Genomic DNA, 17,106 nt, shown 5'->3' with positions numbered 1-17,106 from the left:
CAAAAGAAGGGAGTCTTTGAATAAGATTGATTTACTTTTGTTCGCACTTCCAAAAGGATAATTTTTGAACCATTAAAGGAGGTGGTCTTTCCTTTTCTTTATTAGACTCCTTGAAGACAAATCATCATGGAGAAGGTTGATTCCTTCTATATGTTATAATCAACTAGAGTATAGATGTCTCCAAGTTGCTTACCAATAGAGATCAACCTTTACTAATCAAGACTAACCCCCTCCTTATCTCAATTCTTAATGTTCACGTTATCAATTATGTTCAATATTTTCAACTCTATAACAATAGTTTTCCCTCTAAGTGTTTTCACAAATATATATTCCACCTCTGAAAATAACATTTCTTTCAAAAATTGCATTAAACAGTTGACAAAGCATTCTTTAAACTTTGACATAAATTATATAGATCCCATTTCATTTGCTTCCAAATCCTTGGAAACATACCATTTGGATAGAGCTATAAGAGAGGAATGACCGTCATTGTAATCCCAATACTACATTAAGATGCTTGGATGTTTAAAGCTTGACTCCTTATAACAATAATGAAGGCCATTTAATAATCCTAGATGCTTGATTTAAAAAGATATAATCTAAAAATTTTATTATTTTGCTTTTCTTTTAATTGCCAAATTTACTTCTTTTTATTTGTTAAAAACACATATTTTAACTTGAAATTCAATAAGATTAATTTTGGATAAATGAAATTGTAAATAATAGATGTTAACATTGCATAGTTTGGTTGCAATAAGGGTATTTTATGGTGCTAAATCCATTTATGAGTTCAAAACAATAATTTTATCAAATCCAAAAATACAATTGTGGCAAAGATTCTATGTTTGGATACCAAAATGGTAAAATGGAAAAGTTCAAATTTGTAATAGGGATATTTTATAGTGCTAAATCCATTTATGTAATCAAAACAATAAGTTTATGAATCCAAAATTATAATTTTGCCAAAAAATTTATGGTTGAATACCATTATGATAAATGGAAAGTTCGAATATATAAAACATTTAACCTTCTTTAAGTACAAAATCTATGTACCCGTAATTAATTAACAAGCTTTTAGTTTTAAAATGCGTTCGTGAACCAAATATTATTGATCCTCATTTCAATATTAATTTATCTATTAACCAAATATTATTAATAGTTAGCAATAAGTTCATAAATAAATGAGACTCGCCCCACATTTCCAATAAAGAAATCATTCATTACTACTAAGAAAAAAGTCAAACATTCTATAATTTTAAAATTTTCCAATTTGCTATCACCAAAATTCAACTATAATTTTTGTTGTTGTTGAAATTACAGATTGAATTGTTGAAATCTTTATTTTAATGCAAAAAAAAAAAAATGAATATATCTATTACAACTTGATCTTACAGCTTTTATGATTAATATATGTAAACCCTAAATATCTTTATTACAACTTAATTTTGCAATATAAATAATTAATATATGTGATTCCATCACTCCAAAATGATTATTTACCAAAATTTAAATAAACAGTATAATAAAACCAAATTTAATATATTTTTTTTTTCAGAAGAAAAATCATAATATATTATATTCAGGAAATATAAAGATCTGTATACAAATCAAAATCTGTGATCAACAGCTGAAACAATCAGCAGGTCAGTGGCTGTTGCGACAACATATAAACCCCTGAAACCTTTCATGATAAAGCCAGCAAAAAAGTTACGGGAACAAGCCACCTATAGCCAAACTGAGTGAAACAAAAAACGCCTGAGGACCATCATCATATTTACAGGGCGCTTCATAAGGGGAACCAGACATATGACGCATCCAGGGGATGGAACAGAACCGCTATTGGAAACTATTGAATCAAAAAACAGAACAACGAGCCATAATCCTGTAGACACACCCACATTGAGTGAAACAGGTCGGAATAGATGCAGAATAGAAACATATCAGACCATATGTTAATCTGAGGGGGGCATATGGCCCGTGATTGAGATGAGGACGGAATCGAGGGGCTTCCTGATGTTCTGAAAAATGCATGTATTGCGCCACTTCCATAGGAACCAACAGGTGAGGATAAATAGTGAGCGCCAGGAAGGATTCTTCGCGCTCCACCAATTGAAAGCATCCTGTACAGATAAAAAAGCTTGATGAGGAAAGCCATAAATCAAAGATAATTCATACCAGATTGTTGATGAAGAGGCACAGTTGAAGAACATGTGCGAGTTGGATTCAGCTTCCGAAAGGCACATTTGACATCTGCCCGGGCCCTGCCACCCCTTTCTATGATATAATATATTAGCATCTATGATATAACTTTTATGATTAATTCGTAACTTTGAACACTACGCCATATTACCAATACCAAATTTTGCACAAACAGCATGTTCTCCCTTCCGTAACCAACTCTATTGTGATATTTTAGTGGTATCTTGCTATTCAATTTAGCACCACCAACCAAACGTACTCGCAATTTCATGCCAAATTTGACTCACTACCCCCTAACGTTTAGCTAACGTCCTCCATGAAAACATTAAGAAAATATTTTGAATAAAAACTTTCCTTCTTCATTAAAGCAAACACTAAAAAGTAAGAGAGGAGAGAGAAATATTTAATTCAACGCGTTTTCTCCCTAAATCCATTATTCATCGTTAAAACATCAAAATGTAAAATAAAAAATTATGGCCGACAGTGAAAAGCAGACAACCCATCATGAATATGCAAAGAAGTGGAGTCGAATAATTATTAAAACCATTGAAATGGAAAATAAAAAAGTATAATCAAAAGTGAGAATTATACCTAGCCACTCATCATTAAAATGTAAAGATGTGGTTTCAAACATTGCAACCCATCATTCCAAATAAAGAAGTGAATTCAAATAATATAGATGACACGTCATCATAAAGAAACTGAAATAATATCCTAAAATGATAAGATTGCAATTTTGATATAATGGCATTGGAGTATAAATTTGAGCAACCACCACTTGTATGAAGATAATATGCGGTTGGATTGGATTATTTTTATTTTATATTTTTAAATGGTTATTTTTAATAATAATTAATTATTAATTTTATTGTATTAAGAGGTGTTCTAGTTTAATATGGAAGAGACGTTGTAATGTTTTATTTTATCAAGTTATGTAAATATTTTGACCAAATTAATATACATAAAAAAATTAATTATAAAAAGTGTATGAAGTATTAATAATTAAATTCATCTTAATTTTGGATCTACCAAGCCTTAAGAGGGATCACATCTCTTAAGGTGCAAACCTTTTTTAGAGTGAAAAGAGATTTGATCTTTCTTGGTGCTTGGTAGATCCAAAGTTAAAATGAATCTAAGCTAGTATAATAGTAAAATTACATTTCCTCATAACAAAATGAGAATATAAATTTTAGCATAGTGAAATGAGAATATAAATTTAAACAACCACTTATAGAGAAATATTCTAGAGATTAATTTGATTGCTACATGTAAATTTTCATATTATTTCTTATTATTTAGAACTATAAATAACATTATCTGATTTCATGTCTATGTTAAGTATTTTATAATATATTAATGTTTTTAATCTAGATCATTTAACTTCACTTTGAAATAGATTAAATAAAAAGACAAATGATTTGATTAGTGGATAATTTATATATATATATATATATATATATATATACATATATTAAGAAATAAATTATTTTCATTCTAAAAGAGGTTTGTACATCAAGAGATTTGATTTTTTTGATGCAATTTTATTAATAATGTATTTATTTATTTAGTTTATGTAATTTAATGGAGTCAAAATATTTACATAACAAGATATGACAACAAGACAGTACAACATCTCTTCTATACTTAGGTGAAGAACCGACACAATTATTTCAAAATTAAGTAATTTCACTATTAATATGAATAAGTTATAAACTATTTAACTTTTATGAAATTTAATATTTTGTATTTTAATTTTCAAATTCATTACAAAGAGATTATTATATATTTATTTTTTTAATAAAAATATAAAAATTAAATATTAAAAATTTATATTATTAAAATAGTTGTAGAGAGTAACATAATAAAAATATAAGTAGAATTTTCTTGTTTCTTACTAAAAACAATTTATATCAAAAATCATACATTGCTAGCTAACATCTTTAAGTAAAATTCTCAAAAAATATTTTAATATTATGGATTTTGAAAAAACAATCTTAAATTACTAAAAGCATGTATAATGGAAAGATCAAGGATTTGTTGCTTCTTCAACTCTAGGATTGGTGCTCCTTGATTCTTGGTCTACTATGTCTATGGCTTAAATCTCGGATTAAGGAATATGGTCAGTGGTTTGATGTCAATCAACTCATAAAACCTCATTTCGAGATGAATTGTCTTATTGACCATATTAGCAACTTGTTTATTATTATTACAAAGAATTTGGAAAATGTATACCCTAGTTGTTCAAAGCTTCATGATATGCTTAAGCTGGATATAGTTTAATATGTAATTGTCTTTACCTTTGTTTAACGTAGCTCTAACAGTTCGTGTAGAGTCTCCTATTGGCTTTTTTTTAAGAAATATTCATTTAGGTTGTTAATTATAATCCATGTAATAGCGACTACGCTTTTACTTAATTGTTGCAAAGAATCCCAAACCCTAGATATATAATTCCACATTTTCCTTTGGGATAAAAAAGAATCCCCTTGCTCTTGCCATCCTTGGTATAAATTTTGACTTTTCGGTTTTACATGGTTAATTACAAAGATTATATGTCAGGCCTATGTCAATTTATCTATGTTACAATATTTAGAAAGAACATCCAACGTCTAAATCTCCTTGGTAAGAGTTAAACAAATCGTGGGTAGTTCATTGTTATCTCTTTTCTTTTCTTTTCTTTTTTTAATTTCAATTTATTAATTAACGTATTGATTTCAATTTATTAATTAACGCATTGATCGGGTATGGAAAAGGATTATAACTCTATTAACTATTTTGAATCATTCTATTAAATTAAAAAATTTGGTTTTTTTTCTTGGTTTAATCTATCTCAATCTTGTATCATCTTCTCTTTCCATCAAACATAATTAGGCATGAAAACTAGTCACTAAAAGGATAATAACTTTTAAGGTATATAATATATATGCTCATATTATCAAATTTACAAGCATGATCTCCACTTGAATCTCTTTTGGTGTCATCCAATCTTAATTAAATGTTAAGGCATTTCACATGCTCGTATTGAAAACAAATTGTAACAAAAAGTAATGTGTTCATAGTGTAGTGTATGTTTCTAGTTATGATTCTCACTATCCCACACACTATTAAGAAGCCTTTCACTCAAAATTATGAAAACACACAGTCCATGTTTACAGATTTTTCATTGTTTGCCATGGGCCATCAAGTCTACAAATCATCTCATGTTTGAGCATGCAATCTTATCCCACTTTGACCCATGCAAAACTTAATCTTTTATGTATGTCTTTTCCACAATGAAGTATAGAGTGCGGGTCTACTTTAGCTAGGGAAGAACCAACTATGTGAATAATGTTATTAGATTGTTTTTCTTTTCAAAGGAAGAGCAATCTTAAATAGAAGTTGACTTAATTTTGCCAACACTTCTAGAAGGACAATTTTTGGAGTATCAAAAGGAGGAAATCTTTCCTTTGCTCTAATAAGCTCCATGAAGGCAAAACATCAAGGACAAGGTTGATTCCTTCTATATGTTATATTCAAGTAGAGCTATGACCATATCCAAACTACTTGCCAACAAAGATTAATCTCTATTGATCAAGAAGATCTCCCTTCTTATCTCAAACCTTAATGTTCATATTATAAATGATGTCCAAGATCAACTCTATAGCAATAGTTTTCTTTGTAAGAGTTTTCACAAATATCAATGTGCTACCTCTCAAAGTAGCATTTCTTTTAATTTGTACAACAATTAACAAAACATCCTTTAAACTTCGACATAAATTGCATAAATCCCATTTTATTTGCTTCCAAATCCTTGAAATCATATCATTGTTTGGACAACTAGGTTATGAGAAAGGAATGGCGATCATTATGAATGTTGATGCCACATTTCCTACAAGATACTTGGATGTCAAAATCATGACTCCTCATAATTAAGGAAGGCCAACAAATAATTCTAGATCTTGATTACATAAGTTGTAGCATAAACATGTTATGAATTTTCCCTTTTTTGGACGTCCAAAATAGTTGAGGGAAACCAATTATTTTAACCTGAAATACAACAAGAATCATTTTTGGATTGATGAATTTGCATATATTAGATGTTAAAATTGCATAGTTTGGTGGCAATAGGGGTATTCAAGGGTGCTAAATCTATTTATGCATTCAAAACAATAGTTTTATCAATCTAAAATTACAATTTTGGCAAACATTGCATGGTCGGATTTGATTATAGCAAAATGGAAAGTTCAAATCCATAAAACATTTATACTTCTTGAATGACAAAAAACGTAATTAATTCCATCATTTCTATTATGCAATCATACATGACCCAAATATTATCAATAATCAACAATAAGGTCATAACTAAATTATAGTAATCAACAATGCATACTATGAGTTCATCCATTATTGATGGGAAGAGGGATAAACATTATATGACTATAAACTTTTCTGATTTACCATTAGTGAAATTTGACCATAAAAAATTTGCTGAAATTTCAATTTTGGATTATTGAAATTGTTGTTTTAAATGAAAAATGGATTCAACACCCCATGCAACCTAATTAAGCAATGTTAATTATTTATATCTATGATTCCATCAATGAAAATTGATTATTACTAGATTTTAAACCAAAAATGTTGGTTTCCCTTCTTGTTATCTTAAGTGGCCAAAAAAGTTTAAATTCATAAAACATTTACACAATAGATTATATAGAACCAAGTTTGATGTAGAAGCATCTCTAGCCCTTATAACCCTTGTGATTAATACATTGTTTACTGGTGTCGAATTTTCACAAACAACTTAGTATCTATTCCATAACTAATCATGTCATAATATTGAGTAACATCTTTCTTCTTGGTTCAACCATCCCAACAACAAAATATCCACAAACACTTATAAGTTCATGTTAGATTTAACAAACTATCCTCTGAGCTTTATCTAACCTCTTCCATTTGAACATCATATTAGAAGTTACATCAATTTTTATTTTCTTTTTTGTTGACATGAACTCAAACACATTTGTATTAGCAAAAGTGCATTGAGAAGATGCATTCAAAAAGGTAGATATTTAGTGGCCATTGGTAGGCTCCATAACATAATTGTAGTTTCTAGGAGTCTTAACACGATACGTAAAAAGAAAACCAAAACTTTCAAAATGAAGCTAACTTCATAGTCCTTGTAATAGATGCATAGAATAAGGATAACAAAGTGTTGCGTGTAAGAGGTCTATGGGAGAAAGAAGCACTCTATGCTTGGTTTCTAGCCTGAGTATCCCCAAAACTAAGGAGATTCAAGTGTGGAAGAAGACATTGTGATAAATTTACTAGTCATTTTTAAATGTTCTAAAGAGAGTGATTATGCATGCCTACCAATTGTTGAGTCATGAAGTCCTCTTGTTGAGTGTGTAGGGCTCCACATTCATCTTGTAATTGTTGAATTGCTTAATGATGTTGAGCTAAGATCTCCAAGGAGATCTCAACTTGCATAGAGAGGTTGGAGAAGCCAATCTGAAGATGAAAAATTAAGAATGAAGTTATTCAAAATTCGTTGTGAGCTATTGAAGGGTAGTCTTCATGGCATTAAACTCTCGCTTATCCATGGGCGTGATTAGGAGGGAGCATAGTGTCACCAAATGAGATTAAGTAAACTTTGTAATAGTCACCTTAAGATGAAAAGGAGCAAAGGAGGATTGTATTTGGGAATGTGAATAGTAATAGATAATAAATAGAGAGCTATAAACATGATGGGTTATTACTGTTAGTCCCATCACTAGTAGAATCCACTCATGGGAATGATGAAAAATATTGGTTAGTAAATCCCATTGTTGAATAATGTAACTAGTGTCGGTCTTCATAATTATATTTTAGTCATTGTATTTGTCAAAAGAAAGAAAAATAAATTTTATTATAAATAGAATTGACTTATTAAAGCATGGACTTCATGCTTGGGTCAAAGCTTCCATTGCAGGCTTTTAGGGTTTATGTCAAGTGTCCTTATCCATGCCATATTGTAAAAGACCCTTCTGGGGATTTATTTGTCAACGTAAATATTTATTTTATGTACAATTAGGTCTCCTAAACCTCCTCCACTAAGTCGGCCTAACGGAGGGGAAAAATCACCTATATAAAGGCAACAACTCAGCATCATTTGGAACATTATCTCATCAAATTGATATGCAACTACTGTGCAAGAAAAAAGTATGAAATTCAAGGGCCAAGGAGGAAAATTCTAGCAAAGAAGAAGGAGGTCATTATCTTGCAAAAGAAATCGAAATTTCTCTCTCCTATCCCACATGTGCCAAGTTCTAGAGTGTTGAGGGGGATGAAATTCTGCAGTAGCTAGGAGGTCGAAAATCTGAAGCTGGGCCGGAATTTTGGTGAAGTTGGGGCTAAATTTTTTGGGTTGATGTTGGGTTGTAGTTGTTGAACAAGAAGATACTATTGAAGGTTGTTGTATCTTCTTGGAAGCCTGACTTGGTGGAGAAGGAAGGTATTTGGTCTAAGGTCTTGATCCATCTCATTTTGAATCCACTGAAGGAAGAGTTTTTGATTGGGTTTTCCCCTATGGAGTGGTTTTAGCCCTGGCAGAGTGCCTACATCTAGTGTACTTGATCTTCGTGTTTTGCTTTTGGTAATTGCTTGATGAAACTAAGATAAAAGAAGAACATAATAAAGGAACTCAAAGATATAACAAGTAATTATCAACAAGAGAAAATATTTCTACCTTTCCGATTTTCTAACACCCATCGCATAGGTAATATCCCATCTTAGCTCTAGGAGGAGCATGGGAAATTAATATAAGGAAAGTTGGAGGATATGAGGTCAATATATTAAAGGTGGTAAGGAGTCATTTGAATGTGATGGGAATGATTAAGAGTAGCCACAAAACTCGGATTACACGATTGCATAATTAGATGGAACATTTGAATAATTAGAGGGCCTTTCATGGAATGTGGAGGGTGCAACCCCTCACCATTAACAATGAGATCCCCCATTTTTCCATTGATTTCAAGGGTGGCTTGGAGATTGACTTGAGAATTATTGATACACAGAACATGAAAGAAAGAAATACAGGAGAATTGGGATAAAAGAGAGAAGAAGCAAAGGAACATCAAAGACAATATTAGATCTGAAGGAAGGGAGTCTAGCTATTGATGTTAAATAGTGTTCTTGGAGTCCCAAATGATGATGAGGCAAGGAATGATGAGGGGTGAGGCCAACTTGAGTCCTAGGTACAAGGCATAGGATTTTTCTTAGTTGCCGGTAGTTGTTCCTAGGCTCCATAAAAAAGATAAGATTATATTTCCCCTTAAATCGGAGAAAAAAGTTACATCAATTTTTCATTCATATAAAAACATCTATTTTATTTTGCTAGAGATTTCTGGAATAAAATTGTGTAACATGTGTGATCTGTCCAACGTTTCAGATGGTAACTCCATCCATCATCAGGGACCACAAAGAGCCTTATGGGTAAACGAGTGCTGGATAGCCTTTTTATAGGAAACAATTGTTGAATGTTGGATTAACGGTCAATAAATAAATAAATAATATTTGACCAAATTTTGAGACCAAAGATTATTTGAATTAAATGAATAAACCATCTTTAACCAATAATGATTATGATTTGGTAATTTTTGAAATTTTTTAAAATAGTTAAAATTTTTGAAATAAGATTTTTATTTTTATAGTTTAATAGAAAATTAAGAAATAGTCAGAATTAAAAATTTTAATTATGAATAATGAGAATTAAATGAAAGATAATTATATGAAATTCAATTTAATTAATGAAAAATGGGACCATCTAAATCTATTATTATTATCATAAATTTAAAATGAAATGGGAAAGGGACCAACAAAAACATTCATAATATAGAGTCCATGGTCAACGATATGACTAGGAGAGAGGTTGAGGATTAAAGGGGGGATAATAAAGGAAGGTAAAGTGGATAAAAATGAGTAAAGGGTAAAAGGTTAAGAAATAAAGTGAGAAGAAAGAAAGGTAAGGGTTATAATAAAATAAGATGAAGAGAGTAAGTATAGATAAAGAATCTAAAAGATGACCATAAAAAAAACTGTAAGATGAGGGGGAAGGATAAAGAGAAGGAAGAGGGGGATCAGGTCGGGTTAAGATTCAAAGGGTGAGATGGTGGATGACAGGTTTCCAAGATTGGTTGAGCCTATAACCATCCTCCCTATTAAAGTTATTAGGGTTCTTCTCGATTTTGAGGGCTTCTTGAATAATACAAGAGTTATAGAATGGTGCAAGGGCTATGAGTTTTGATTGATCGAAACAAATTAAGTGCTTGGATTTATGAGAGTGTTCAACTACGACATATTTTGAAAGACACTTGTGGTTGGTGTCAGCAATGTGCTCCTTGAGGCGGGCTTTGAAAGGGCTTGAAAGGAGGGCTGAACACTTATAAATCCAAGTAATTAATTTGTTTCGATCAATCAAAACTCATAGCCTCTGCACCATTATACAACTCGCGTATTATTTGAGAAGCCCTTGAAATCAAGAAGAACCCTAATAACTTTAATAGGGAGGATAGTTATAGGCTCAGCCAATCCTGGAAACGCGTCATCCTCTGCCAATCCTGGAAACGCGTCATCCTCTTTGAATCTTAACCCGACCCTAATCCCCCTCTTCCTCCTCTTTATCCTTCCCTTCATCTTAAGGTTTTTTTATGGTCATCTTTTAAATTCTTTATCTATAATTACTCTCTTCATATTATTTTATTTTAACCCTTAACTTTCTTTCTTCTCACTTTATTTCTTTACCTTTTATCCTTTACTCCTTTTTATCCACTTTAATCCTTATCTCCTTTACCTTCCTTTATTATTTCCTCCTTTAATTCTGAGCCTATCTCTTAGTCATATTGTTGACCATGGACTCTATATTATGAATGTTTTTGTTGATCAATTTCCCATTTCATTTTTAATTTATGATCTAATAATAATTGATTTAGATGGTCCCATTTTTCATTAATTATATTGAATTTCGTATAATGATCTTTCATTTAATTCTTATTATTCATAATTAAAATTTTTAATTCTGACTATTTCTTAATTTTCTATTAAAATACAAAAACAAAATTCTTATTTCAAAATTTTTAGCTATTTTAAAAAATTTCAAAAATTAACAAATCATAATCATTGGTCAAAGATGGTTTATTCATTTAATTTAAATAATCTTTGGTCTCAAAATTTGGTCAAATATTATTTATTTATGTTTTGACGGTTAATCCAACATTGGGCAATTGTTTCCTCCCATAAAAAGGCTATCCGACACTCCTTTACCCATAAGGCTCTCTGTGGTCCTAACGATGGATGGAGTTACTATCCGAAAAGTTGGATAGATCACACGTTACATAGTTTTATTCCAGAAATCTTTAACAATATGATAAACTATAGAAGTCTCTAATCACGCATCTATTTTATTTGTGATTATATTTTTATATAACATTTCCATAAATTAAAAAAAAAAATTCTTTAAAATTTTTCATTTTTATAAATAAAAATAATATTTTTAATTATTATTAAAAAATTATTATATTTTTTAAGCTGAAAACTATACCAACCTAATCTTTTATTTTTTTGATATGAGGTTAAAAATACAACTCACATCACCATGGTCACCAAAAATTGAATCCACAAACAAGTAAACTTCCAATTTTGAAATTTTTTTTAGACTTTTGACTAATTATCCTCATACTTCTAACCAGGAAAAAAAAAAATTACTATTTAAGTCAACGGTCAACACCTTTTTCAATGAACCTTGTATTCGTCATTAAAATATCAAAAAGTAGAATAAAAAATAATAATCCAAAGTGAAAAGTATAGCAACCCATCATTAAAGTAAATTTTTTCATGGTCAAAATAATGAAAAGTAAAAAGTATTGCAACCCATCATTCAAATGTAAAGCAGTGCACTGATAGCCATCATTGAATTGTGAGGAAGTGGATTCAGACATTGCAACCCATCATTCCGCTGTAAAGAAGTGGACTTGACTGATATAGATGAAACGTCATAAGCAAGAAATTTATAAATGTTATTGTTAAAATGATCTGTGATCTTGAGATGGCGAGTAATATAAATTCTACTAAATAATTAATTTGGAAGTATATATTTTAATTTTGTATTTATTAGTTTACACCGACTTTAACTTTGAATTTATTAAATAGTAAAGGATGAAAAAATTTAATATACAAATGTTTAATTATTTTATTTTATTATATATAAATATTGATTTAATTTTTTTTAAGTAAAGATTTGTATGGTTTATTAATAAAAATTTATATTTTAAGCATGAGAATAGTGTGTTAGTTTATTATTAAGGAATCCAGTTTATATACAAAATTTTAATTATTTCAAAATTATGGAAGGAAGAAGAAAATTTTTAAGTGCATAATACAAAATAATTTAATAGTCTAGTTGGTTATAGCCATGTTCTCTAGCATAATGCTAAAACATAAAGGAAAACAAAAAGTAAACATATCTATTTTTCAGAGTCCATGGCCTCGACATGAATGGGCTCCTTGTCACTGTTAGGGGAGTAGTCAAGATCAAGAGGAGGTCCCAATTGTCATTCACAAGTGCTTGCGAGCCTATAGTCCATTGTCATTAGGAAACATTACATCTCATTCAGAGACATAATAACATCGTTCTTGAGTTCATTGTAGTTTACCGAGACTCGACTTGAGTGATCTCTTCCTGGATTGGTTGAGGGGTCAACTCCTTGTAAAGTGTTGTCAAGCTCTCAGTGTGAGTCTAAGTTCTGGAGATGCCTCACTCCTGATAGTAGGCACCTCCTCTTTGAACCTTGACACGTTGCCTAGGCATGGCTGCTAACAAGTGGAGTGAGAAATGGCGAGTAGATACTCTAGAGCTAGTTAGAGTGATCAGGGCTAAACTGCACCCTAAATTTCTATTCGAGCTTCCTTAGCACTGAGTTGAAGCACTGTTAGAGCCATTTGTAGAGCAATGACTAAAACCAAGCCAAAAATTATTGTTTTAATTGCAAACTCCATAAAACCATGCATACCTAAGCTTGTACAGATAGTCTGGCTCCACAGGGGGTTCGCCTAGGGCATCACTGCTTTGCCAACGCAATTTGATTGTTGTAGTGAAACCTTGTATGAGAAGCCCAAAACAATTAGGTGCCATGCAGATTAGCACCTTCCTCGATATGAGAAGAGGAAACATCATGATTGTGCCTACCTTTCCTTCCTTGATGCAAAGTTGGCCACAGAACTAGGCCATGGAAAAATCCAATAAGCCCAACATGGAGAGTGACACAGGTGTTGTGGCTCGTTAACTGTGAGGGGAGAGCTGCTGAAAGAGGTAAGGAAAGGAACTACTGAGGTCACCCAAAGATAATGAACTTTACCTTCATACTTGTTGAGAAAAACATTAAGCAACATGTAGAATCTAACTGAGGCGTATATTGATGGTCGGTCATTGAATGTTGATGCATTAACAAGATTGCAATAGGCTAATTGGTGCGTGGGAGCTATACTGTAACCCATTGCATACCGTTATATATCTCCTAAAGTCATTGTTTGCATGGATTACCAGTTGTGGGAATGAAAGCAGAGCAAGCTCATTGGGTGGTGTTCTGTAACGATGGTTGATATGTTATACATTACTTGAATGTTCTCTTAATGGGTGCATGTTGTCACATCTTGCCAATTGGTATACTAGTAAAGATGGAATCAACACACTCTCCCTCTCCATTTTTATCAAATGTATGTATAGATATAATTATTTATTTATTTTAATTTTTAAAATATATTTTATTTTTAGATTGTAAAATATCTTACTATAGAGTAGTTAGACATCTTACATTTGATTATTATAAGATACATTAGATTATTAAAATTATAATTTTTTAATAAAACAAATTTAATATTCTATTTTTGAAAACCAAGTTTAGGTCTGCGAAGGTTGCAATCAAACAGTAACAGTAATATCTGCAAATTCAATGAATTTTATTCTGACATAAATTTTATCACCGGATTCCGACGAGTACGAGTCGAGAAACGCCAAAACCTTCTCCCATTACCCGAAATCGGTGGTCAACCGTCAACGTTCTTCAAAATTTGGCGGGCTGGCTCATCTGATTTGAAAGGACACGCACCAAATGAATGACATGTCCAGTTGGCATAATCATAATTTTAAATGCCAGTTGGCCCACCATTATCCGGGGCCCACAACTCCACCCAGTCAAATGAGACGCACGCCCGACTAGACAGTCAACTATGCGGTCAGGCAATTAAAAAACCGTACTACACTTTAAAATTTCCAATCCAACGGTCCACTTCCTTTTGCCTCACGATCCAACGGCGTGGAATGGGGGAACAGTACGGGTGGCCCGGCGTGTGGGCCTGCCGACAACTAAACGGTCATACGACAGTCTGCAAACGACGAAAGCAAATCGACAAGGGGCGTACGACAATGAAAAACCAAAGACAACGGCCCAGATCGAGCGATGGCCGTCCGTGGGAAAGGAGGGCCGTCGATTCAGCGAGCGTGCTCCCGTACTGAACGCAGAACCAGTTGGTCGATATAAAATCATTCATCTGCAGGCCATAAGGAAAGAAGGAAAGGAATCCTTAGCCACGATCCGATTCTGCCAAACAGATAAGCCCAGAAAACGGCCAATCCGCTAAATTCGGCTCTGCAAACTCTGGGGAAGAAGCTCAGGAGAAAATAATTCGACGAGGAATATGAATTTCTCGTAAAAATTTGGCTCTGCAATCGTCTGTTCTTCGATGAGGAATCCAGGGAACGTTGCGAGATTGAAGCACCCAGGTCGCCTTGCATTCTCCTGCGGCATGTTCGGCGCCTGCGCGGAGTCCATTCTGAGCCCCACTACGCCGCCAAACATCACCGCGCCGCCGACCGACCTTGCCAAATCAGAGCGGGCGGCGACGGCTGTGCAGAGCTTCACGCAATGGCAGCTCCCGATAACGCGCGAGAGAACGAAGAAGCCGGCGGCAGCGGACGAAGAACGAAGCGGCGGCGGCGGAGTGGATGAGGCCGTGCGGCTTTCCGAATCGACAACCGACGGCGCGCTCGCGCATTTCCAGACCCCGGAAATCCTCCGCGACGCGGTGTTGCGTGGCCGACTCGGCGCTCAGATTCTTAGGACCATTGCGAGGCTCGCGCAGGGTTCCGAGCGGAACCGTGAGGCCCTGTTCCACGCTGGCGTTGCGGATGGCCTGGTTTCGATTCTCCTCGACGGTCACGGGGCCCCCGATTTCTGCGCCGAGGCGCTGAGTGTTTTATTAGCCCTCTCTCGCTCGCCGAAAATGCTGCAGGTTTTTGTTGACGAGCAGAAAATGCTCGATTTGGCTGCTTTCTCTCTGAATTCCTCTGCACCTCCGGGCGTGAGACTGAACGCGCTTCTCTTGCTGGAGAAAACGCTCGTCTTTCAGCCCTCTGGAGGTCACACGGGTGCCAAGGGATTGATGGAAGGGCTTGTGAGATCGCTGCGGGATTATCAGAAGCTCGTCATAAAAGCCCTCTTAGCGCTCTGCTTAACCGAGCGGAACCGTGGGGAAGCCGTGAGGGCCGGCGCCGTGGATGCCATTTTGGAACTTATCCCAAATTTGAAGGATGTCTGCGCCGAGCGCGCCTTGGCAACTCTCGATCTCCTCTGCACTGTCTCTGAAGGGCGGCGTGCGCTGAGAGAGCATGCGTTGGCGGTTCCTCTGCTTTTGGATATGATTCTCAAGGTCTCCGACAGAGGGACTGAGTATGCCGTGAGTGCGCTCTGTGCTATTTGTGTGCACGAGGATGGCGGCGTTGATCCCAGGGAGAATGCAATTCAATCTGGGGCTTTTACCCAGTTGTTGCTTTTGCTTCAGAGTGATTGTACTTCAAGGGCCAAGAGGAAAGCCCTTCAGCTGCTCAAGGTCCTGCATAAGGTATGGGGCGAGGGAAGCTGTAATATCCCCGATGAAAATTGTATTTTCAGTTCCCCTGATAGAGATAATGATGAGCTAAGACAATGAGGATTTCAGTAATTTTCCTCTGAGTTCTGTATTTCTAAACCCTGAAGCCAGGGTTTGTGTTTGATTATAATAATGCTGTTCTTTGAGATGTATATGTAAAATGGGTTCTTTGTAACTTCAATTCTACTTCCTTCTTTCTGAATTTCCATCTTTTTCTGTCGAAGCTCTGCCAGAGAAATCGTCATGTTTTGTTTTGTCTTTGCTTTATTAGTGTTCAAGATACATGGTCAAGGGGCTACACCACAATGCAGGTTTCTTTTTCCATATGTTCTGGTTATAAAGGGTATGCATTCTAGCTCAACGGAGCTGCGCTTGCATCTGAACTTACCCCTTTGGATCTCAATCAATGTAATTGGGGCAGAGCACAGTGAGAAATGGAGCCCGGTGCACAACTTGACTTCGGTAAATTTCTTCAAAAAGATTTGTGAAGTTGCTGTCTGTATTGTATATAGAAATTCTCTGCAAAATGGAAAGAGTTCTGCAAAAAAAATTAAACGAATGAGTTCATTTTCTTTGTTTAACCAAGTTACCAACCTTGCCTAAGTAAACCTTACCATCTTTATTGATTTGATTGCATCCCACTAATTAAAGCTTACCATCTTTATTGATTTGATTGCACTGGGCCTCTCTACCTTTGATTGATGTACTCTTTTAGTCAGGTTGACTTTCTATGATCATTTGTGGACATTAATATACTTATCTTACTTACTAAGGATAGGATGGAAAAATAATATCAAGATTTCATAAACTAATATAGATACAAATTAACCTTGGATCTATTAAATCTGACAGATAAAAATAGCTAGTTACAAATCCATCTTAGTCTGACTGCACTGGCAAGGTGCCCTACTCATTCTATCTGGGAAAAATATGCCAACATATCACATTTAAACAAATTATAAATGGATTAGCTTA

The 17,106-nt window shown here is 33.8% G+C and overlaps 1 protein-coding gene across 1 annotated transcript; it reads left to right on the top strand.

The window, feature by feature from the left end:
* The first annotated feature begins 14,695 nt into the window (after positions 1–14,695).
* Positions 14,696–16,277, top strand: LOC149260402 (U-box domain-containing protein 26-like). Its single transcript, XM_089420629.1, has one exon. The coding sequence runs from the start codon at positions 14,947–14,949 to the stop codon at positions 16,189–16,191; it is 1,245 nt and encodes a 414-aa protein (XP_089276755.1). The 5' UTR covers positions 14,696–14,946; the 3' UTR covers positions 16,192–16,277.
* The last annotated feature ends 829 nt before the right edge of the window (positions 16,278–17,106 follow it).

The sequence above is a fragment of the Pinus tabuliformis genome, chromosome 6 (assembly GCF_031772625.1).
Source record: "Pinus tabuliformis cultivar Carrire ecotype Pingquan chromosome 6, CPIR1, whole genome shotgun sequence".
Classification (NCBI taxonomy): Eukaryota; Viridiplantae; Streptophyta; class Pinopsida; order Pinales; family Pinaceae; genus Pinus; species Pinus tabuliformis.
Note: the sequence above shows the minus strand (reverse complement) of the source record. Positions and strands in the feature narration are given on the sequence as shown.

What these genes read in the sequence shown, in the direction of transcription:
- LOC149260402 (XM_089420629.1), top strand. Translation starts at nt 14,947, where the DNA reads ATGAGGAATCCAGGGAACGTTGCGAGATTGAAGCACCCAGGTCGCCTT.